General features: G+C 44.8%; 1 protein-coding gene across 1 annotated transcript; it reads right to left on the bottom strand.

The window, feature by feature from the left end:
- Positions 1–25,783, bottom strand: bend3 (BEN domain containing 3; the record flags this gene model as incomplete). The annotated part of the gene is made up of 7 exons (XM_084310344.1): positions 1–607; positions 3,783–3,985; positions 4,587–4,802; positions 7,098–8,045; positions 9,040–9,432; positions 12,372–12,541; positions 25,771–25,783. 7 exons carry the CDS (start codon positions 25,781–25,783, stop codon positions 1–3), a joined length of 2,550 nt encoding a protein of 849 aa, XP_084166470.1.

Below are 25,783 nucleotides of genomic sequence, written 5' to 3'. Positions count from 1 at the left end.
CTAGGACACAGTGCTGCTCGATCTCTTGGCCTTCTTCAAGATGTCGCACTTCTTGCGGTTGGGCCGCCGGCAGCGCTCGTCGACGCTCGGCACGCACTCGTAGTGCCACACCTCCTCCATCTTGTCCACGGGGTACACGGCCTCCACGTAGTGGCGGATGAGCCGCAGGCGCAGCGGGCACAGCTGCTTCTTGTTGCACGCGCCCGAGTGGTTGTACTGCAGCCGCAGGTTCTCCTGCGTGAAGAGCTCGGGGAAGAGGCGCACCAGCAGGCGCGCGGCGAAGTTGCCCACCGAGAGGCTCTGCTGCACGATCTCCCGCACCTCGGCGTCCGACAGCAGGTAGACGGGCGGCACGGCGAAGTCCGGCGGGCACACCGTCAGGTCCTCCAGGGGGATCTTGCAGAAGTCCTTGCTGCTCTTCTCCGGCGGCAGGAGGGAGTGAACGTCGGGGTCCGACTCTCTCGTCGTCGTCATCGTCGGGCCGCCGCCGCCGTCCGGGTGGAGCGGGTTGGCCGCCGCCTGGTGGCACATGGTCAGGAAGTCCCCCCCCGGGTCTCCCTGCTCCGAGTCCAGGGGGCCGTAGATTTTGCGCTGCTGCTGGTAGGACCTAAATCAAAATAAAAATAAAAATCACATTTATTTGTAAGGCCCCCCGACAACAACACACGTTAATGTCCCCCATGGCCCGGACGCTTGAAGCCTTTTTACAACGCTTCCGGGTTCCCGTTTTGCGCTCTGATTGGCCAGGTCATGTGACATGAGCGCCAATCGTGGGACGGCAAGTTCTTTCCCCGGTTAAGCTTAGGCGCTCTTTCGAAGTTGGTTAAGGTTAGAGTTTGTCTTAGAGCAGGGCGATAGAACGCCAGGTAGTTTGCAGGCTGTTCGATGCGGAAATGGGCAAACACGCTATTGGGCGCACATGTCACATGACCTGGCCAATCAGAGCGCCGGAAAACGCGGATGTGTTGGAAAAAAGGCTACACGCGGCCCGGACACGTCTTCTTTAAACAAGTCAAGAAGAAACATCACAATAAGTCAAGAAGAACAAAACAAAAACACCATAAAGTCCAAACATTTTAAAATAAATGCAAAATAAATGCAACACTTCCCCACGCGAAGGTAAGGAAAAACTCACTAAAACCTAGCAATAGGAAAAAATGCACCACAGGCAATGTGGAGGAGAGAAACCTTAGAAGGGCCGTTCAAGGGGGGATCTCCCTTCTTAGATGTCGGTGATAGTAGTGTTGCAATAAAACAGGCTAAACAGTTGGTAAGCATGCACTCATATGTGTGGTGAAACACAGATAAGTGCATGCGATAGGGAGGTGTAGTCTGACGTCACTGGTTGTTCCACCCATATAGGGATTTATCACTGGGAAAATGGATTATCGGCTATTGTAACAATTCTGCCGCATAAAAATTGAAAAGCTTAAAATGTTTGCACAAAATGAGTTCCCTTCTATCACTAACATTATTGTTTAACCATTTTTGGTTGAAATAAAATTTGGCGATTTTTTTTTATGATTAATTGCAAATATTTTCATGTTGAGCTATAGATTGTGGATGAATAAGCACAGAAAGGTACACCGTGCAAATGTTAATGCTTTATTTGTTTTAAATGAGACGATTTAGAAATGGGCGATGGGGGAAATACATTGCGTTGGACAGAGGGTGGAACACGAAAAACAGCAATGACGTCACCACTACACCTCCCTATAGACCAGGAAGTAACCACTACACCTCCCTATATACAGGCATTAAAGCGTTCCGTCTTGGGACGGATATCCGTCCATTTGATTTGGAGATTCCGTCATTTGATTTGGAGTCGTGACGGATTTTAACCTGAGCCAATCAGAGGCGTCAAATATCCTTTTTTCCCCTACCGCGGCCGCACCAAACAGTCATTTGCGAGCAATCGGCAAATTCTCAGGCAAATGCAACCAACCAGAAGGCGAGATTGTTCTGAGTTTACAGCCCTTTCACCCGCCTCCGCTGTGCTCAGCACCAATGGGAAGCGCCCATTTTGAGACTCTCTAGCGTCTAGCTCTACTCGCGAGTAAACTTGACTCATCAACACCATGCGGCAACTTTTTACGAGACCGTAAGTTCATTTGACTTATTCTAGTCTAAAGAAACATATATATTACTATTGCTATTGATAAATCTAGGTAACGTGAATGCCACAAAACGAATGCCTTTTGTTAATCAGAACGTTATTTACGCGACAAGCAGTGTGTTGTTGTCGTTGTTGTTGTTGTTGGTGGTGTTTCGTGTGTGTGCTTGCGCCGCTCGCTTTCTGATAAATGTATGAATGTTGATAAATCTAGATAACGTTAATGCCACAAAACGAATGACTTTGTTAATCAGAACGTTATTTGCGGTATCAATTGTTTTTAAGCTCAATAAACGTCTTTCTCCCATTTGTCCGGGAGATCTCTGGGTAACAGTACTGTATATTTGCATATCATATATATCACAAATGTAACATTACTATATACCTGTATGTCATGTATGTCACTATGAATTGAAAACGGGGGACCCTGATGTAAACAAGACGAACGTCTTTCTCTGGTCTGCATCCCCTTAACAATTGTGTGTATTGAGCTGTACTGTATTGTACCCATTCTGCAATCTGTTAAATATTGATTGATTGTTATTAACAGATTGCAGAATGGGTACAGTACAGCTCAATACACACAATTGTTAAGGGGATGCAGACCAGAGAAAGACTTTCGTCTTGTTTACATCAGGGTCCCCCATTTTCAGTTCATCATAACATATATGACACACATGACATACAGATAGACAATACTGCTACATCTATACATTTATGACATACCAGATTTACAAATACAGTAGCCTATTGTTTGTTTGTGATACAAAAATAGTCTAAAAAGAGTATATACATTTGACGAAGAAACTGTACATTGGAGGTGGTTGGGTGGGATGGGGGGGGGGTTGTAACTATACATTGGATTATCGACAAAACCTTACTTGGTCCCAAGAAGAGGGTCTCGTGTATTAAATAAAGTTTTCATTCATTCACTCTGGATCTTGTAAATCCAGTAGCAATACACACAATTGTTAAGGGGATGTAGACCAGAGAAAGGCGTTTGTCTTGTTTACATCATCAGGGTCCCCCATTTTCAATTCATAGTGACATTTATGACATACACAACATACACATGACATCATGACATTTATGACATAGGGACATACATGCCTTACAGGTATATAGTAATAGTACTGTTACATTTGTCACATATACGATATGCAAATATACAGTACTGTTACCCAGAGATCCTAACAGTAAATATATACATATGATGAGGAGGAGACTGTACATTAGGAGGGGGTGAGTGAGTGGGTGGTAAATAAATATATACAAACGGTGGGGAGGAGACTGTCCATTGTTGTTGTGGCATAATTGCGAAACGTGTTTAGTCCCTTGTTTGTATGATAACAAGCCATTTAGTTCATGGTTCAAAGTGGGGAGGGGTGCTAGCTCGCCATCAATCAGAAGCTAGCCACAAGACTTGCATTCACGCTCTCCAGCACACAACAGTAGGGTCTCTATAGTCACAGTCAGGACAGTAGGCTCGCTCTACAAGTAGGCTCCCTTAAAACGCTAACGCTATTAAAAAAAAAATACAGTAGAGGTTAAAATAAGAATATGACTTGGCCAGAAAAAAAGTTCAGTCAGGAGATTTTTTTTTGCTTTAATCCCTGCCTATATAGCAACTGAACATTTTGAAAGATTAAAGATGAAAAGATAGAGATACCTCCGCTGCTCCGTGTCCCGCCTCCGGCACCGCTCGTCCAGCTTGCCCACGAACTCCAACATCCACACCCGGTCGTTCTCGGCGCGCGGGTAGAGCAGCTGCACGTAGTGGCGGATCAGGTTGACCCGCACGGGGTCCAGCCGCTTCTTCCCCAGCGAACCGCTGCAGTTGTAGTGCTTCCGCGCGTTCTCGGGCGTGAAGAGCTAGAATCAAGAGTCAAGAGGTTTATTTGTCACATACATACCAGAGGGCATAGAGTGAAATGCGGGTGGTCATGCCTGCATCGATTGTGCAAAATACAATAATAAAAATAGGCATAGAAAAAAATAGGTAAGACACAAGATGTGCATGATAAAAAAAGACATGCTAGGTAAGTTCCTGAGAAACTGGTTCCTATGTACACTACTATACAATATACAATTTTAACTCTGCCATTTAAAAAAATTAAAAATTGTATACAACTTTTCTCCTCCTGTTTTTCTGTGTTTTTCTCCCATCCCAATTTAGTGGTGCCAATTCCCCCCTCCCCTTCCTGGTCGTTGCTCGCATGTGGCACCCTGACCGACCTGTAGGGGTCGCTGTTTTACAACGACAAGAATACCACCCCATCGACTCCCCTCCCGCTGACTCTGCCAATTGAGCCAGTATGACGGCCGGCCCAAGCCTGGGGGCAACGCTGACAGCCGGATTCGATACCAGTGTCTCTCTCGCGTTGGTGACGAGCGCTTAGTCCGCTGCGCCACCCAGCCGCCCTTAACTCCGCCATTTTTATACTTAATGCATCTAAACTATACTATACAATACCTCGGGGAAGATCAGCACCAGCAGGCGGGAGGCGAAGTTGCCGATGGACAGGCTACAGTCGTAGTTGGACTTCAGCAGCTCCTTGGACAGCAGGTAATCCCGGGGGACGGTGAAGTCCGGCGGGGGAACCTCCAGGTCCTCGAAGTCCACCGGCGTGAGCAGGGACTTCTTGTTGGACCGGCGACCCGGCCGCTCGTAGTCGCACAGGTCCGTGACCTTGAATGAATGGATGAATGAATGAATGAATGAAAAAGTTTATTTTAAAGTTTATATGTATTCTCCACATTCCTCCAAACAAATCACAATATCAAGCTCCGTCATACAGAACAATCATAATGAAAAAGAAATGATAAACAAAAAGTCAAGTAGTTAGTTAGTTGACATGTTCAAAAAAGGAGTAGAGGGAAGCTACGTTTATTGATCCCTTCCCCCTTACGTTTACATTTCCTCCATTACATTTTACTTGATATAACATAATTTAGTATAATACATTGTATAATATACTTTTACTTATAGTACAACAAGAAAAAAACTTGAGTCGCTTGACAGCAGTAAATACAATACAACACTAGGGCTGTCCGTTTATCACGTTAATTCGATTAATTAATTACACAGCAAATTATCGCGTTATGAAAATTAACTCAAAATTAATTACAAAAAATATATTATATATTTTTTTCTTGGTATCTGATTCTAGATACATCTATGGATCTCAGGGAATGTATTCCCAGTGTCAGAAATACTGTGTCTGTTACTAGGCTTGAGTAAATTGTAATAGGGATGTCCGATATTATCGGCCTATATTGGCATTAAAATGTGATATCGGAAAATATCGGTATCGGTTTAATTTTTATTTAATTTTTTTTTAACATTTCTATAACCTTTATTTACCCAGGCAAGCAAGTAAGAACAAATTCTGATTTGATTTATTGTCAAAAGTATGCATAATGTTGTGTTAATTCCACAACAAGATATATGTAATGTTAATTACCTGAAATTATTCAGTTTTTTGGGGGGGAAACCCTGCATATATCGGTACCGGTTGATATCGGTTGATATCGGTATCGGAAATTAAGAGTTGGACAATATCGGTATAGGTAAAAAAGCCAATATCGAGCATCCCTAAATGAACCAAATGAGAATATCAATTCAATTATTTTTTTTATTTTTTTTATCTTTGACTGTGAATAACACCATGCAAAAATTTACCAGACCTGAAAAATCTAAGCAAATGAATAACGGGAAGATGATTAAACAGAAGGTTTTGTAGATACAGTACTGAATTCTGCCATCCGGACACATGCAATTTGAAATATGATTATAGAATATAAAATATCAGGCCTAAAATGGTTATGCGATTAAAATGTGATTAATTAGATTAATTAATTACAGATCCTGTAATTAATTAGATACATTTTTTTGTGCAATATGTTTACTCATTTTGATGTATTCAGGTAAATTATTCCACAACTTCACTCCACAAACGGACATGCACATGCTTTTCAGCGTAGTGTGTCCCATTGGTTGTTTAAGATTCCCTCTCCCTCTTAAGTTATATTCTCCTCCCCTGTCTCTGAACCCCCCACCGGCTCAGTGGCCTCGTGGGTAGAGTGTCCGCCCTGAGTTCGGGAGGCTGGGAGTTCAAGCCCCGGCAGAGTCATACCAAAGACTATTTAAAAATGGTACCCATAGCCTCCCTGCTTGACACTCCGCATCAAGGGTTGGTTTGGGGGGGGAAGTCCTTGCGACATACTAGCGTCATGTCCAAGGGGTGTACTTGTACATCAAGCTGCCTCACGCTACGGAAACAGGAGATAGGCTCCTGCCCCATGTGTGCCGTCACGGCTCGAGAACCATTGGTTCTCAAAGGCAACTTCTGTCTCTGAACCATCTTTGAATGTTGCCTGGGATTCATTTATATCTGGCTTTGTATACAATGAGAGCAGTTTTGAAAAATCAACCATGTTTTTTTTTTTTTTTATCCACTTTTTCTCCCATTTTCTATATATTTTCTCCCATCCCAATTTCGTATCATCCAATTCAACCCTCCCCTGTCACGAACGCTGTTTCTTGCCTCCCACAAGCCGGCTGCAATGTGGACTAAGTCATACATAGCACAAGTCCCCTCCGGTACTTGAGGTAACAGCAGTCGCATCTTTTCACCTGCGCAGCTCGATCTCTCAGTGGCGAGGAGTAACGCGTGGGAGGCTCACGCTGCCCCCGACACTTCCTGATTCTACTGCGCAGACGCACTAACCGACCTGTAGGAGTCGCTGTCCACAACGCCCGATCCCCACCCATCAGTTTCCCACCCCCTAATACGGCCAATGTGTATTAGTACGGACGACCAGCTAAACTGAAAGCAATGTGGAGCGCTGGGCTCGAACAGGCGAACCCAGTGTCTCCGCATTCGTGGCGAGCGCCTTGCCCACTACGCCACGTAGCCGCCCGAAAATCAACCATGTCTATAAATTTCAACGTTTGTAGCTTTATATAAAAAATATAAAAAACCTTGACGATGGAGACGTCGTCGGGAAGGAGGCCGCTCGCCGGGTCGTAGTCGTCGTCGATGGCGGCGTCGTCGTCGGCTTCGTCGCTCCCGTCGCTGCGCGGGCCCTCGAGCGCGTCCTCCATCCGCTGGACGCACACCTGGAGCCAGGTGTCCTCCGGCACGTCGGGGAAATTCGCCTCCATGTACTTCCTGATGATCTCTATCCTGTCGGAGTCCAGGATCAGCTGCCCCACGCCGTTCAGACCCCCCCCCTCCGGGAGCAGCGTCGTCGCCTCCTCGAACACCTCGGGGAAGAGACGGTGGACCAGGCACACCACGAAGGCCTCGGGGGACGAGAACTCGTCCAGGTCCTCCGTGAGCCTCGGGTCGAAAGCCAGGAGGTCGGACGGCGCGGTCGCCGCCGAGTCGTCGTCCCGCCGTCCGTCGTCGTCGTCCGGCGAGGCGGGCTCCTCCTCCTCCTCCTCCCTGCCCTCTTCGTTAATGAAGCGGCAGGTCTGCGTCTGCATCTGCTCCACCTTAATCCCGACGACGTCCGCGACGCCGGACTCTGTCGTCTGCTTCCCCCCGTGGTGTAGCCGGGCGCTCTCCATGTCCCTCTGGGCCCAGAAGCGGTTGAAGAAGTCGTTGATCTGCAGGAGGCACTCCTCCTGCCACACGGCGTTGCTCTTCACCGACGGGAAGCACACCTCGACGTAGTTGCGGATCAGCTGCAGGTGCAGCGAGTCCAGCGCGCTCTTGTCGGCCGCGCAGCCGCGGTGAGACGAGCACTCCTTGGCCTTGAACAGCTCCGGGAACAGGTGCACCAGCAGCCGACAGCCCAGCTCGCCGGCGCTCGACGTCTGCTCCACCAGCTGACCCAGTTCGTCGCCCGTCAACAGGTACTCCGGCGGAGGCTGGAACTCCGTCGCCATCTCCGACGGTTTGATCTGCTTCTTGATCCGCGTCACCTGTGGAATTTAAAAAAAAACGGCACAATTAGTGTATAAAGTAGGGATGTCCGATATTATCGGCCGATATCGGCATTAAAATGTGATATCGGAAAATATCGGTAGCGGTTTAAAAAAATAATTTTTTTTTTTCTTTTACATTTCTATAGCCTTTATTTACCCAGGCAAGCAAGTAAGAACAAATTCTGATTTGATTTATTGTCAAAAGTATGCATAATGTTGTGTTAATTCCACAACAAGAGATATGTAATGTTAATTACCTGAAATTATATATATATATATCGGTATCGGTTGATATCGGTTGATATCGGTATCAGAAATTAAGAGTTGGACAATATCGGTATATCGGTATTGGTAAAAAAGCCAATATCGAGCATCCCTAGTATAAAGCAAAAGGTAATGTACTTCCAGGAAACATTCAAGAACTGTTCTTTGATAGAGAGAGGGGGGTTGTAATCTGAGGGGAGAGCTCAATGTAAAAGTTCTTAGTGTACGCACTACTACCATGAGAAGACACTGCATCTCCATATGTGGAGTGAAACTGTGGAACAGTCTGAATGTGGTGCTAAAGCAATGTCCAAACATGAGACAATTCAAACTGAATTATAAGGAAATTATCTTCACGAGGTACAGGGATGAGGAAGGGATTTGACATTCACGGGTGTTTACACTTTTATTTTTTATTTCTTTCATGTTTTACATATATATATATATATATATATATTTTTTTTTTTGCATATATATTTGTTTTGAAATGTTTTAAATTAGTACACTCATTTGAGTAGTGGAAAAGGGGAAGGATTAAATAAGTGTATACTTCTTCCTACTCCTTTTCGAACATGTAAATTGAGTTACGTTTTGCCTTTGTTTAGTTATTTCTTTTGTTTGAGTTATGTTTTGCCTTTGTTTAGTTATTTATTTTGTTTGTATGTATTTACATGTTCGAAATAAAGATATATATATATACATATATATATTTTTTTAAATAAACCACCTCCAGGGACAGCAGGTCCACCTTGCTGTGCAGCTGCGTCATGCTGGAGTTGAGCGTGTTGAGGATGAAGAACATCTTCTCGATCAGCGGGTAGAGGCCGGAGCCGGAGTCTGGCGCCGAGGAGGTCCGGTCCGCCGTCGTCATCGTCTCCGCCGCCGCGGCGAGGGCCTCGAAGGGGCTGCGCTCCGTCCCTCCCCCGGCGGCGAGGAGGATGTCGCCGAAGTTCAGCCGCTGCCCCCCTCCCCCCGCCTGCTGCGGCTCCAGGCTTGGCGTCGCCACCCGCTTCTCTGTGATCCTGTGGGAGATGCTGAACAGAGGCTTCCTGTACGAGGCTCTGGACCTCCTCGGGCCGCCGCCGCCTCTCTGCTGCTCCTCCACTGGCTGCTGCCCGGCCTGCACGGGGAACAATAATTGGATTAGATTAGATTCTTTAATGACCACCCAGCCAGGCTGGTGGATTTTGTTTTCAGTGCAGTTACAGCATTGTTCCAACATAGAACATCACTTACAATACATACATACTACATGCAGTTAAATACATAGATACATAAACATAATTACAAAGACCACAATATCACAGTTTATGTCCAGGTCCATAACAACAGAGGTAGGGGGGGTTGCTACAGGGAGTTCAGTGTCCGTATGGCAGTGGGGAAGAAGCTGTAATAATAATATATTACATATATTACTAGGGCTGCTTTATATCAAGGCGCTATAGTGTAGAAGAACATAAAAACTAGTAAGAGAGTAGAGAGAACATGAAATAAGTAAGACTTAAACTAGTAAAAGAGTAAAAAGAACATGAAATAAGTAAGACTTAAACTAGTAAAAGAGTAAAAAGAACATGAAATGTGAAGGGCTAAAACTAGTAAGAGTAAAAGAACATAAAATAAGAAGGGCTAAAACTAGTAAGAGTAAAATAACATAAAATAAGAAGGGCTAAAACTAGTAAAAGAGTAAAATAACATAAAATAAGAAGGGCTAAAACTAGTAAAGGAGTAAATTAACATAAAATAAGAAGGGCTAAAACTAGTAAAGGAGTAAATTAACATAACATAAGTAGGGCTAAAACTAGTAAAAGAGTAAAATAACATAAAATAAGGGCTAAAAACTAGTAAAGGAGTAAATTAACATAAAATAAGAAGGGCTAAAACTAGTAAGAGTAAAAGAACATAAAATAAGTAGGGCTAAAACTAGTAAAGGAGTAAAAAGAAAACATGAAATGTGAAGGGCTAAAACTAGTAAAAGAACATAGAATAAGAAGGGCTAAAACTAGCAAAAGAGTAAAACAACATAAAATAAGAAGGGCTAAAACTAGTAAAAGAGTAAATGAACATAAAATAAGAAGGGCTAAAACTAGTAAAAGAGTTATCAAGTGTAGATAGATAGACAGTGAGAGCAGCACATCACCAAACACGTTTCGCAATTATGCCACATCAATGTGGAACGCCCTACCCACAGCTGTAAAGGAATGTGAATCACTACCCACTTTCAAAACCACTCTCAAAGAGCACCTACGGGAGACTGCAATTCGAAACTGGCCCCTGTAAATGTCCTAACCCAACCCCCTCCAATGTACAGTAAATGTCCTAACCCAATAATACACGAGACCCACTTCTTGGGACCAAGTAAGGTTTCGTCGATAATCCAATGTACAGTTACCCCCCCCACCCCACCTACCCAAACCCCCCCCCCCACCCCACCCACCTCCAATGTACAGTCCCCCCCCCCACCTACCCAACCTCCTCCAATGTACAGTTTCTTCGTCTTTTTTAGACTATTTTTTTTGTATCACAAACAGTACTGTATTTGTAAATCTGGTATGTCATGAATGTAATGTATAGATGTAGCAGTACTGTCTATCTGTATGTCATGTTATGATGAATTGAAAATGGGGGACCCTGGTGTAAACAAGACGAAAGTCTTTCTCTGCTCTGCATCCCCTTAACACATTGGTTGCCAAAATCGCTTTCCAGCGTTATTGCCCGCCAATGCGTTGACCGCCAACATCGCTGTACAGCGTTTTTGAGATCAATATTTAATTTTTTCGCCATGGCATTCATAATTCATCCACCCAACCCCCGGTGTCCTAGCGGGACCCTAGATGGGACTGCAACGGCTCAATACCGCCGCCTGGTGGATGGTCGGGCGAGTTACACACTGAAAAACCGGAAAGTGTCATCGGTGCGTTGAGGAAATTCCTCCGGCAGTCACATCTCGCTACGGGACTCCTGACAGACACTATAGTACATATGGATCGATGCCATAACGCAATCATCGATATGATTTCTGCGTTTATTGCGCCATACAAACCGGAAATGGATCTAGGTGATCAGCGTCGAATAATTGGGATCTTTCTCCGCCAGTCTCATCGCCGCACGGTAAGGGGGCAGTCACGTTATTTTCAACCCGATTGTGCATTTCCTTGTTTGCAAACAGTCTGATCAATATATCCACCCATACTACATAAAGCCGTTACTGTCTGATGATCAAGGAATTATAAACGACCCCCCTTTCCTCCACGCATGATGAAGCATAATGTATACCGATCATATACATTTGAATTTTTTAATATGGCGTGTATGGGAAAGAAACGTCAATCGATAATCTATCATATGCGTCTGGGCCTATAACTACTGTTTTTGGAATTACAGCAGAAAAGATTAAAAACATACTTATATTCTCGAAGGTATTAACACAACAATGTATGAATGAAAAAGTATAACGTTCCCACATCCTGAACGATAGATAATCGATGTTGAATGGGCCATAGTAATGTCAATATAGCAATACAATTTAAAAAGTTATAGCCCTGCAAAGAGTGGTATAAGATGGGCACAACCCCCGGCGGTCAATGTGTTAACAATTGAGTGTATTGAGCCGTACTGTATTGTACCCATTCTGCAATTCTGTGGCACTGAAAGAGGATTTCACCCATCTAATGAACACACTAGACTAGACAAATATCAAGATGTATCCATCAGTGGACCAATTGCATGCTTTTGCAGAGGACAAGAAGCCTTCAGTCGACTCCTTCAGACATTAAGCACCCCCCACAGCCCAAATGGAATGAATATTTTTTTTTAATAATATTATCCCTTTTTTTATTTAAATTTTTTTGTCGACCAATAGTCGACTAACGGCAAATTTTTGCCAATCATAGTCGACCATCCAAATCCTTAGTCGGGGACAGCCCTAGTTTGTTGTCGCTCTCCTTGGGTGGGGTTAGGGGATAGGAATGGCAAATGAAATGGAAGATGTATCATTTTGAATGTATAATTGGAATGTATAAATTTGCATAAATTCTTCTAATAAAAAAAGATAAACCATACCTCGCCGGACGACACGCGGACTCTCTTGCCGCTGCTGGACTGGTCCGTGTCGGAGCCCGTCTCCGCGGACGTCCGCTTGACCGCCTCGCCGGCGTCGGGAGACCCTTCGTACGTCTCGCAGACGGCGAGATCTGCCGCCTCCTCCTTGATGTCTTGGACGAGGTTTTGCTCTGCAACCGTTACGAGTGGCGTGTTAGTCTCACTGCAACGACATTGGGTCTCATTCACCTTTTTTACGACAAAAAGGGCTTTCTCTTAGGGCCATTTGAGAAATTTTCGGGCTGATTTTGGGATTCACCAACCGTCCCAATAAAACATATATAATTAATATTATATTATAATGTCTATATTCATGTCTTGCCCGAAAAGGTCTCAAATGGCCCTAAGAGAAAGCCCTTTTTGTCGTAAGTCCGTTGGAGAATGAGACTCATTGTCTTTATACAGGGTTCCCACAGACATTGCAAAATGAAATTCAAGTACTTTTCCAAGCACTATTTTTAATTTTAAAAGGGCATTTAAAAAGGATACAATTCACTTTTAAATGCAGTTTTTTTTATTATTATATATATTTTTTATCTGATCCAATATTTATGGCTTAAAAAACAATTTCCGACAATTAGTTACACTTTAGATAAAATAAAATGTATTTCTTGATTCAGAACTATTTTATCATGGATGAACAAAACTTTCAATGCAAATGGTTGATTTGAATTTCAATTACTTTTTAAGCATCTTTTTAACACAAAATGGACTGTTTTCAAGGAATTCCAGGCCTCGACTTTTTTTTGTCAAAGATCAAACACTTTAAGCACTTCAAGGACCTTGTGTGAACCCTGTATATAGCTGCTTTGAATTCATTAATAATTAACAACTCTGCATGATAGCATGTACATATGCTGTATATATATATATACAGTATACTGTATATACACATCTTTCTGTATATACCTGCATATAATCCTTTTTACATATCTGTAGATACTATATATATATCTGTACATATCTGTAGATAATATATCTATATGTGTACATATCTGTAGATAGTAGATACTATATCTATATCTGTACATATCCCTTACCTACTCTTACTAGTTACGTTGCTGGTCAGTATGACTTACTACCATTAGGGGTGGGGGAAAGAAATCGATACGTAGTAGTATCGCGATACTTTGCGTGGCGATACTGTATCGATACAGGGACGCCAAGTATCGATATTTAATTATTCATAATTCTTTTTTCCCCCCGCAATACTCAGCGTATCGCGATATATTTAGTATCGCGATACTATCGTATCGCGACGCAAGTATCGCGATAGTATCGTATCGTGAGGTCTCTGGCGATTCCCACCCCTAACTACCATAGTGTCTTTATACCTGTATCACTGTACATATTAATACTACAACTCTGTTACATACATCTGATTAACACTATTTCTCAGTAGTACTCATTTATATATTTTATACCCAGTTTTATCACCTGTACATTGTATATTGCTGTTGCACTTTACTGTTACATTTGCTCTGGTTGGATGCCAAACTTCTTTACGTTGTACTGTACTGCTGTATGATGACAATACACCTTAATCTAATCTAATGTAATGAGGAATCATTAGCACCTCCTGACAAATTCCATGTAGCGTTGTGTGACGTGGTGCGTTCTCTTATTCTTGAAACATATCTTGATTTTAAAATCAGGTTTAAAATTAATTTAGTTTAAAATCAACCCAAATAGTAAATAGTCTCAAAGATTAATTACACTTGAAGAAACATCTAGCAAAGCTGAAAAAATATGAGATGTACTCTTTTGGTGGCAGACATCTTGGTTCAGTGTCCAGTTCTAAACAGACTCACTTGGTTCAGGGTCCAGTTCTAAACAGACTCACTTGGTTCAGGGGCCCAGTTCTAAACAGACTCACTTGGTTCAGGGCCCAGTTCTAAACAGACTCACTTGGTTCAGGGCCCAGTTCTAAACGGACTCACTTGGTTCAGGGCCCAGTTCTAAACGGACTCAGTGGGGAGACATCTTGGTTCAGGGCCCGGTTCTAAACGGACTCAGTGGGGAGACATCTTGGTTCAGGGCCCAGTTCTAAACGGACTCAGTGGGGAGACATCTTGGTTCAGGGCCCAGTTCTAAACGGACTCAGTGGGGAGACATCTTGGTTCAGGGCCCAGTTCTAAACGGACTCAGTGGGGAGACATCTTGGTTCAGGGCCCAGTTCTAAACGGACTCAGTGGGGGAGACATCTTGGTTCAGGGCCCGGTTCTAAACGGACTCAGTGGGGAGACATCTTGGTTCAGGGCCCAGTTCTAAACGGACTCAGTGGGGAGACATCTTGGTTCAGGGGCCCAGTTCTAAACGGACTCAGTGGGGAGACATCTTGGTTCAGGGCCCAGTTCTAAACGGACTCAGTGGGGAGACATCTTGGTTCAGGGCCCAGTTCTGAACGGACTCAGTGGGGAGACATCTTGGTTCAGGGCCCAGTTCTGAACGGACTCAGTGGGGAGACATCTTGGTTCAGGGCCCAGTTCTAAACGGACTCAGTGGGGAGACATCTTGGTTCAGGGCCCAGTTCTAAACGGACTCAGTGGGGAGACATCTTGGTTCAGGGCCCAGTTCTAAACGGACTCAGTGGGGGAGACATCTTGGTTCGGGGCCCAGTTCTAAACGGACTCAGTGGGGGAGACATCTTGGTTCAGGGCCCAGTTCTAAACAGACTCAGTGGGGAGACATCTTGGTTCAGGGCCCAGTTCTAAACGGACTCAGTGGGGAGACATCTTGGTTCAGGGCCCAGTTCTAAACGGACTCACTTGGTTCAGGGCCCAGTTCTAAACGGACTCAGTGGGGAGACATCTTGGTTCAGGGCCCAGTTCTAAACAGACTCAGTGCGGGGAGACATCTTGGTTCAGGGCCCAGTTCTAAACGGACTCAGTGGGGAGACATCTTGGTTCAGGGCCCAGTTCTAAACGGACTCAGTGGGGAGACATCTTGGTTCAGGGCCCAGTTCTAAACGGACTCAGTGGGGAGACATCTTGGTTCAGGGCCCAGTTCTAAACGGACTCAGTGGGGAGACATCTTGGTTCAGGGCCCAGTTCTAAACGGACTCAGTGGGGAGACATCTTGGTTCAGGGCCCAGTTCTAAACGGACTCAGTGGGGCGACATCTTGGTTCAGGGCCCAGTTCTAAACGGACTCAGTGGGGAGACATCTTGGTTCAGGGCCCAGTTCTAAACGGACTCAGTGGGGAGACATCTTGGTTCAGGGCCCAGTTCTAAACGGACTCAGTGGGGAGACATCTTGGTTCAGGGCCCAGTTCTAAACGGACTCAGTGGGGAGACATCTTGGTTCAGGGCCCAGTTCTAAACGGACTCAGTGGGGAGACATCTTGGTTCAGGGCCCCGTTCTAAACGGACTCAGTGGGGAGACATCTTGGTTCGGGGGCCCAGTTCTAAACGGACTCAGTGGGGAGACATCTTGGTTCAGGGCCCAGTTCTAAACGGACTCAGTGGGGAGACATCTTGGTTCAGGGCCCAGTTCTAAACGGACTCACTAAATCAAGTCAACCGTTCCTTTATCAATCCCCACAGGTGTCATAGCAACCGGGGAGGGGAGGGGGGGGGGGGGCAAATGTATTGTCATCATGCAGCACAAGTACAACAAAAATAAGTTTGAGAGCAAATGTAACAGTAAAGTTCAATAGTAATATACAATGTACAGGTGATTAAACTGGATATAAAATATATAAATTAGTACTACAGAGTAATAGTGTTAATCAGATGTATGTACAGAGTTGTAGTATTAATATGTAAAGTGATACAGGTATAAAGACACTATGGTAGTTAGGGGTGGGAATCGCCAGAGACCTCACGATACGATACTATCGCTAAGTCATACTCAAGTTTCAAGTTTCTTTAATAGTTGTCATACAGAAGTACAGAATACTTTCATACAAAATGCTTCTTACTGTTACGCTCCAGAGACTGTGCTAGACAAGATAGTATCAAACATAGTATACGTGTAATTTAGAAGAAGAAAAAGAGGTCACAGTGTTCGGTATAGACATATGTACAATGTTCTGAGTTACCATATAATATACAATACTATGCAGTGTACTAATGTACAGTACTATCTAGTGCAAAGCAGAAATGGGATGAGGTACAATTTAGGTACAATTTACAGTAAGGTGTACGAGTTGTAGTGCAATCCTTCATCAATAAATATAAAGTGTGGGGAGTGGGTGCTACAGTGTGTTTGTTTAAAGTGGGTGTGTGCTATAAAGTGTGTGGAGTGGGTGCTACAGTGTGTTTGTTTAAAGTGAGTGTGTGCGTGTGGATGTGTGTGCTATGTGCGTTTGGTGGTTGTTGTTGTGTAGTGGCCTGGCCATATATATATGGTTAAGAATAAATATATATATATATATATATATATATATATATATATATATATATATATGGTTAAGAATAAATAAATATATATACGGTATATACAGCATTATTATACATGCTCTCATAATAATATGCAGGTGTATAAGTAGGTATATAGAAGGATCATATGCAGGTATATTCAGACAGATATATATATGCGGTAAATATAAATATATATACACAGTAGTATATATTGCAGTCCCTAATATATAGATACATATGATATAAGGCCATATATTTCCTTTGCTTTCTGAGAGTTGCAATGAGAACAGGCCTAGATGATAGTTCTCTGTAACTGACAGATAGCCCTATTTTTAGCCGTTGGGGCTAGCGGCGCTGCTGAATGGCGGTCCGGACAGGCCTGCTGCAGGTGGGGCAGCGAAGGCCTGTAGGGAGGTGCAGTCTGACGTCACTTTGGACCGCCCGCGGGGGGTCCACCCGTTTAGGGATTTATCATTGGGAAAATGTATTATCGGCTATTGTAACAATTCTACCTCATGAACATTGGCAAGCTTTCCATTTTTGCACAAAATGGAGTTCCCTTGTATCACTAACATTATTGTTTAAAGGGGAACTCCAACATTTTGGGAAATTAGCTTATTTAACATCTTCCCTGGAGTTAGACAAGAAGATACATACCTTTTTTGTCTCTGTGCGTGCATTTTAGCTTTGGGAATAGACGCTCCGTTAGCATAGCTTAGCTTCATCACTGGAAGTGAGGCAGGACAGTAGCCTTACAGTGCCTTACAGTGTATTGCAAGGTCTGACATTGACCAAATTTGATATGCATGACCTTGGTGGGCTCTAGGTCAACTCCTGAAAAGGGGGTCAATGTCAGACCTTGCAATCAAAAGTTAGGGGGCGCACTGAAATTATGGCAAGGGTTATTAGCCCCCTAACTTTTGATTGCAAAGTCTGACATTGACCCCCTTTTCAGGAGTTGACCTAGAGCCCACCAAGGTCATGCATATCAAGTTTGGTCAATGTCAGACCTTGCAATACACTGTAAGGCACTGTAAGGCTACTGTCCTGCCTCACTTCCAGTGATGAAGCTAAGCTATGCTAACGGAGCGTCTATTCCCAAAGCTAAAATGCACGCACAGAGACAAAAAAGGTATGTATCTTCTTGTCTAACTCCAGGGAAGATGTTAAATAAGCTAATTTCCCAAAATGTTGGAGTTCCCCTTTAAGCATTTTTGGTTGAAATAAAATTCGGCAATTTTCTTTTACGATTAATTGCGAATATTTTCATGTTGAGCTATAGATTGGGGATGAATATGCACAGAAAGGTACACCATGCAAATGCTTTATTTGTTTTAAACGAGACGATTTAGAAATGGGCAATGGGGAAATACGTTGCGTTTTCAAGATGGTGGACCGGGTGGAAACAGCAATGATGTAACCACTACACCTCCCTATAGACCAGGAAGTAACCACTACACCTCCCTATAGACCAGGAAGTAACCACTACACCTCCCTATAGACCAGGAAGTAACCACTACACCTCCCTATTTATACCAAACGCAGTCTCTGTTGAAATTATTACAACACACTTGTGTGCAACGATGACGCTTTGGCAAATTCAGCGACAGAAATTATCAGACACACAAGCCATATAGGCCTAAATTGCTTTTTTGGGGGTTGATTTTCTCTTAAAATTTTTAGGCCATATCGCCCAGCCCTAAAACAAAGGGTTTTAAAAGTGTTATATTTCTCTTCTCTTATAATACCAGAGAGAAGGTGAGGAGAATCGACCACCAACAAAAGCTAAAAAAAAAAAAAAAAAAAAATGAATAAAGAAATGTACATTTTAAGATTAAAATCGTTTCCCCGTAGTATCGAAAATGGTATCGAATATCGATACTTTTGAAGGTATCATCTACACTCATTGAACACACATCCACACGTACACACTCACTTTTAAACAAACACTGACCTTAACACTCACTTTAGACACTTTAACACTACATTATATGTATCTATTATTAAAGAGATTTGCACTACATAATACCTCATTTGCATTTGCACCTTTCCTCAAAGTTGTGTACCTCATTTTCTGCATTGTACCTCACTGTTTACCTCAGATTGTACCTAGGTTGTACTTTAGATTGTATTGTATATACCGTACTTTTCGGACTATAAGCCGCGGCTTTTCCCCCCATTTTTCGACCCTGCGGCTTATATAACAATGCGGCTTATATGTGACTCGACGTGACCAAACCCGAAAATGTAAAAATCAAAATATTGCTTTTTTGACTGCATTGAAATGTTATTTATCTGTTCCCTTATTTGCTAAACTTAATACAACTTGTAAATGAGTTCTGTATCGTTAGTGGCTTAGCTTGGCATCACACTACACTGCACTATCTCGCGTACGTGCACGCGTACTGAATAAACCACAAATGTACCTCTAATACCAGTATTAGTCTGACCACACCCCTCATCAGCTTACCTTCATAAGCAGGTGTGTGGTCACCTGCTCTCCTCCTTCTCGCTTTCACCACAAGGAAGAAGTGCCTCGGTAGATCCCCACACTTGACACCATGATGGAAGAAATTGGATTAGGAACAGCTTTGGGAAACAAGGATACGTTGACATCATATCTTTATTTTCTCTCTCACTATTTTCGAGAAAATACGGCGATATTGTCTTCGTACTGGAGTGTCTGGAAGATGATGATCATTCTAAAAACCCTCCACCGGTTTTCGTATTGGGAGCACGCCGCTGCATGCTTCTCAACTGCAGTTCCTTGCTGTGTTTGTTGGGGTGAAACCTGTCAGGCCACAGCTGAACTGTCGGACATGCCGCTGTTGTGAGAAGCGGTGCGTTCCAGGTTGGGTGAGTAGTGTTTGCTGGCGGGCTCCACTTGTCTGTTAGTGCTATGGGGGCTACTTGACAAAGTTTATGGAAACCGGCCCCAGGCTAGGGTCCTTTGTTCAGCCACCTAGGCGACAGAAGGCCTTGGTCTGGAGACCATTTTAGTTTTAACTAGTGGGCCGCGACCATTGACACTGGTGATCCCTGTGTGTTCTGGACGAGTGGATTCTCTCTGTCACCGTGTTAAGGCCCCATCTTTCATATCCAAATGAGAGTATTCCTTCACGAGGGGATATGTGCATGTAATGTGCGATAGCGGCAGATTCATGTTCAAAGTCAGCTACACAGGCCAGTTGGTACTGTGCTGATTCCGCCGGATGTGGTAAAGTCACCGTTGTGAAGCGGTGTTGACATCTTGTTTTCTCTTTTCTCTTAAAAAGTGAGGAGAGGTTCAGAACGGCGGCCTGTCTGGGTGAGTGTTATGTCATTGTTTACATGTTCATAGCTTACGGTTAGCCAGTCAGCTGTTAACTGCTGCGTTAGCCTGCTGGATCGCTGCATGGCCTGCTTAGGGCCTTCTATTAGCCAGTCAGCTGTTAGCTGCGGGGCTAGCATGTCGTGGTCGCTAGGTAACGTTAGCTTGCTGCTATGGCCATGGCCTGGCGCGGGGTAGCTTAGCTTCTCGCGCGCCGCCGTGAGCTCGCTTCTGATCGTTAGCTTGATGCTATTCTGTTGAACGTGCTTTGATTTTAACATGTTTTACACTCTTGACCACGACGTCATCCTTGACAGGGGATGTTTTCGTCGACCCTGCCCTGAGCCAGGACGGCAAGGATTGCATCAACAAAGGGACCGTTGCGACGGGTAGAGCGGCGACGCTGCCCGGATCGAACAACACAGGACGGCTGTGTTTCTACGGTGTCTTGAGACTGCACTTCGCTGATCTGCGTTCCGGGTAGGAACGGGGTTGACCAGACCTCATAACACGTCTTCTGGTTTTACTTTGCTAAATGTATTGTGAATAACGGTGTTTTTCCCAAAACGTGTGTTGCTACAATGCATTTAGGATACGTTGCGGGTTATGTGTGAGCTGTTTTTGTCACTGGCAGTTAGCTTCTCCGTGCAAACGGGATGTAATGATCTGGTTGTTGTGTGAGAAACATCATGGTGTTTATGTGTACCGTGTACTCACTACTAAGGCAACTAACCTATGAAGCTATGCTTGGTGACAAGTGAGTAAAAGAATGTTCTTTCTCAGACTGTAATGACAATGAACAGTGTGTTCACACATTAACAGGTTTTCCTGTTTTAACTGGCCGTATTGAGGGTAAAATAGGAGGATTGTGTTTTTCCCCCCCGGTTCCCTGGGGACTTTTTCATCCTCCTATCAGACATTTTGTGCATTAATTGTGTCTTTTGTGTGGTAGGGATACGATGTAACTCTTAGCTTGATTGCTGAGGTTGTGCTAAATCTGCTGGAGAAACTTATTTCCTAAAGGGAAATTGGTTTGGTTGCTGTCATGTGTGCTTAGCAAGGCCTGTGGTCGATACTAATCAAGAATGATGTATTCTCTCATTGTGAAAAAAACGGCGTTCCTCTGTTGAGTGTTTTTGCCATTTTTTGTAGGTGATGATGGGTTGTGTGTGTCATGTGACCTACAACTGGGTTGTACTGGCCACAGAAGCACATGTGTATGTTGGACCGGGGTTCTTAGAGCCCTCTCTATTCTGTGTTTTTCCTTAGTAAAAATCAGATAGCAGGTTAGCTCATGCGCTGTGTGGAGCTGTGAAACGCTTCATAGAGCTGACTATGACTGTGTCATATTCTCTTTTTGTCGTTACATCGTATCATGGGTGTGGGGTCGTAAAGGGGTGAACTGGTAACCTTTCCTCTCCCCATTGTTCTGTCGGTCAGGGGTACACCCCCTGTCCTTCAAGGTTCCCGTCACGTGGCGGTTCGGCACGTTACGGGGGGGGGGGGGGGGGGGGGGGGGGAGGGAGTTCCTGGTCCCACGGCCTGGTATATTGGGCGTGTGCACCGCAGGAATTCCCCCGTCCCACGGTGACGTATAGAGTACGTCACCGTGCGCGTCTCTGTTGGTAGGACTTCCGTGTGCTGTTCAGGTCCATGTGATGGATCTGTTTTCAGGGGGGGTGGTCAGGGCTCCTCCTCACCAAGCGCCTATTCAGGCCTTCTGTGAGTTCGGACTCCTTCTTCCATGTGAGGAAGCCTCCATCAGAGTACAGAGCCTTCCTCCTCAGATTGTCAAAGTGAGTGGACCCTCTAGAAGGGTCCTTTTTCTATTGTATGTATATTCGATTCAATTCGTTTATTGAGTGTGTATGGGTTCAGTGCCTCTTCCCCGGAGGCCCTAAAACCAGTTTTTTACATGGCTCAAGGTGCAATATATTCTTTTCAATCTGTACAGCTCGCGTGGGAAGTCTCTCTGGGGATCCCCGTCTCTTTCCTATGGGAGGGTGGTGGGATGTAAAAATGTGAACATTTTTTACCCCGGCTGTGTAGACTGGGATACATACTGTTGATGCTTCCTTCTTTCTATTCCAGAAGTGTTGGAGTTAGGGAGTGTCACACCCCTCTTGTCGTTCCCCTGGGCGCCTTGGGGATTCAATGACAGGTCTGAATAGCCTGTTCATTGATGGGGGTGTGTCCCGACGCACGTATAGTGCTAGCTCGCTGTAAACAGGCGATTGACTGGCACGCCTTGGTTGCTTGTGGTTGAAACAGCGTTTTTATAAAGCAACTGAGATGGGGGTTTTTCCTCTTCCGACGACCACATCCCATGACCTGGGTGGGTTGTCGACGGATTCTCGTTCATGTCTGGGGGATGATGACGGGATGGATCTGAACATATGTGGTGGGGTCTCACGCCCTTGGGGTGGGCCACCAGGCGCGGTTCGTCCGAACGTCTGGGTGGCGCCTTCTTTTCATGTTAAGATCAACACGCATATCTGCCCTTCTCCTGGAGTAGGCATGTCGGCGTGGTTAGGGCACGGGACTGGTTCTGGTCACGCTGGTCCAGATCAGTTGAACCCGTTGTCCGCCGGGGATGCAGATCTGCTGTTCTGGTACCCTGAGGGACTTGGGCTTTTTTCAGGGGGAAAAATGCCAGGTCGGTCTGGGTGTCACAGGGTTAAGCGCTATGGAGACCCTGGTTGGGTATGTTTTTGCTCAGCACTGTCGTCATGGCTTACAGCCATGCCATTCTGTACGCGCTCGATCTCGTCGGATCTCGGCCGCTACACAGGTTGGTCCTGGTTAGTACTTGGTTGGGAGACCGCCGGGGAATACCAGGTACGGTGTGCTTAGGGGCTGGTTCTCCATTATTTTTCGCTCCTCTCTCACGCATGGCGAAGAGGGGCCTGTGGGGGTGGTTTTTTGACCTCCTCTGGTGACCCTGTGCTTCCCGTACCGCCAGGCCCGGTCCGAAGTGATGTTTGCGACCCGTAGGCCTGGGTTAACCCTTTTTGGAAACTGAAACACTTGTACTGCGGTATAGCCGGTGTATACCCGCAGGTGTGTTTTGGAGTTTTTTCTTGAGGGGTTATAGGAACAACCACCGCATTGGGTAACACCGAGGTGGTTGATTCCCTGGTGTGTTGGAGCAGTGTCAACTCCCGGGTTCACCGTTTGAGGGTGCCCCTGCACGTTCATGACGTCTGCCAATCGTGTCAGCCTTCTCTGCCTCGACCCCTCTGGGTGGGGGTTTTTAAATGGAGGCTTGGTCATGCAACACCGCCAGCTTACGCTCCTTCCGCCGGGGCGGCTGTGTTCAGCTGTCCCCTCTGGCGCCTGTCTCGTCCGCAGTCTCCAGGCTGGGGTTAACAGCCTGTTGCCTGGTTTTTCCCCGGTGCGCTGCCTGCTTCCGTTGGTTAACCTTTTTTGTGTGCTTACGGCCATGCTGACTGCCTGTTCTGCGGGGTCAGTGTGCCAGGCGGTGTACTATTGGGGGGACGGGGCCCGCTCGGCTTACGGCCATACCGACCTGAACACGCCCGATCTCGTCCGATCTCGGAAGCTAAGCAGGTTCTGGCCTGGTTAGTACTTGGATGGGATTCCGCCTGGGAATACCAGGTGCAGTAACTGAGGGGCCTTTGTCCGAATACGCTGGCGATGTGGGGGGCGGGGCACTACGTGCCCACCTGGTGGGGTCTTGATGCTGGCATCATGGACTTCTCCGGGCCCCCATTCTAGGGAGTCCAGTCCTTTTGGTGGGTCTGGGTCTTCCTTCGCGCTCCGCTGCTACGGCCTTGCCACGGGGTTGGGTTTGCCCTTGACCCCGTGATTCTGGGGGCAGTAACGAGGTTGTTCCTCCGTTCGTTCCCGGGTGGCATGCGGGTTGTGCGTGTGTGTAGTCGTGGGGTCAAGCCACGGTCTGCTCACCCTGTGCGTTGAGTTGCTTGAGTGCCTCTTCGCACGGTCGGGTCCGTCGCCCTCCCGTGACGTCCCTAATAGGGGGGCTACCCGCCATTAGGGGGGGTCGGGGGGGCTCGGCCCTCCCTGTTCTGATGGTTGTGGGGGGGCTGTCAGCGGGGTGTATTTGTCAGCCAGTGGCTCCGCTTGGCCTCCCTTGTGCAGTGTGATGCCAAGCTAAGCCACTAACGATACAGAACGATAGGTTATGACTATAACCAAGTTCTGTTAGTTAGGGGCGATGCTTGGCATCAGACGGCCGCTGCAGCCCTTGTCCTCACCTTGTGGTGAAAGCTTGGGAAGGAGGAGAGCAGGTGACCACACACCTGCTTATGAAGGTAAGCTGATGAGGGGTGTGGTCAGACTAATACTGGTATTAGAGGTACATTTGTGGTTTATTCAGTACGCGTGCACGTACGCGAGATAGTGCAGTGTAGTGTGATGCCAAGCATCGCCCCTAACTAACAGAACTTGGTTATAGTCATAACCTATCGTTAATTCTTGTTATTTGTCCGACAGTATTGTGTCCCAATGCTAATTACATATGGTAATTAAACATTAAAACACCTGCGGCTTATAGTCCAGTGCGGCTTATAGTGCGAAAAGTACGGTATGTATATTGTATATTCCTCTTTACTTACTTTCTTACTTACTTTATTTTTACTGTATGAAGCACACTCTCAGGGGCTCATACAGAACCAAGCATTTCACCGTAAAGTACGTGTATTTTATTGTGATAATTAATAAACAAACTTGAAACTTGAAGAGGACATACAGTAGCCACAATCCCTTCTGGGAAGAGTTTAGTTTTGAATGTATCAACAAAATGAAACCAAGTTTTTGAATCTGGCATTATCCATGTTGGTGCTGCGAGACTTGGCGATACATGAAAATGTGCGCATATTTAATGAGGAAGTGCCTCATTTAATTTGCATATATAAACATAAAATTCGTAAAACTTGCAATACATTTTTTCTTAGTTTTTATGTACATAACAAACTGGGAAAGTTTCATAGTGATATCTATTAAAATATTCGTTTTGCCTATTAGGGGGTGCTGTCTCGCCTTAAGTAGAATTTGAATGGAGGACTTTTACTTTTACCAGAGTACTCGTTTATCTGAGTATTTCTACTTTTACTTAAGTAAAGGAACTGTGTCCTTCCTCCACCACCACTGTTCATTGACAAAACACTACCAGGAGAAAGACACTGCATTTCAATATGTGGAGTGAAACTGTGGAACAGTCTGAATGTGGTGCTAAAGCAATGTCCAAATATGAGACAATTCAAACTGAATTATAAGGAAATTATCTTCACGAGGTACATTTCATTGTATACTTGTATGCTGTGACAAATAAAACTCTTGACTTGACTACAGGGATGAGGAAGGGATTTGACATTCACTTGTGTTTACATTTTTATTTTATTTCTTTCATGTTTTACATATATAGTTTTTGTTTTTTGTTTTGCATATATATATATATATATTTGTTTTGTAAGGTTTATAGGGGTAGGATTAAATAAGTATACTTCTTCCTACTCCTTTTCAAACATGTAAATTGAGTTATGTTTTGCTTTTTTTCCCATTTAATTTCTTTAAATCAATGATTTGTTTTGATTTTATATTGTTTGTATTTATTTATATGTTCGAAATAAAGATTTAAAAAAATTTGTTTAATCAAAACATCGTTCACAGCCAAATGAGCGTGAGCGGGAACGTTGAGGACTTGCCTTTTTCAAGCAT

This window comes from Notolepis coatsorum (assembly GCF_963971535.1).
Source record: "Notolepis coatsorum genome assembly, chromosome: 3".
NCBI classification, from domain to species: domain Eukaryota; kingdom Metazoa; phylum Chordata; class Actinopteri; order Aulopiformes; family Paralepididae; genus Notolepis; species Notolepis coatsorum.
This window is presented reverse-complemented; position numbering and strand designations above follow the sequence as displayed.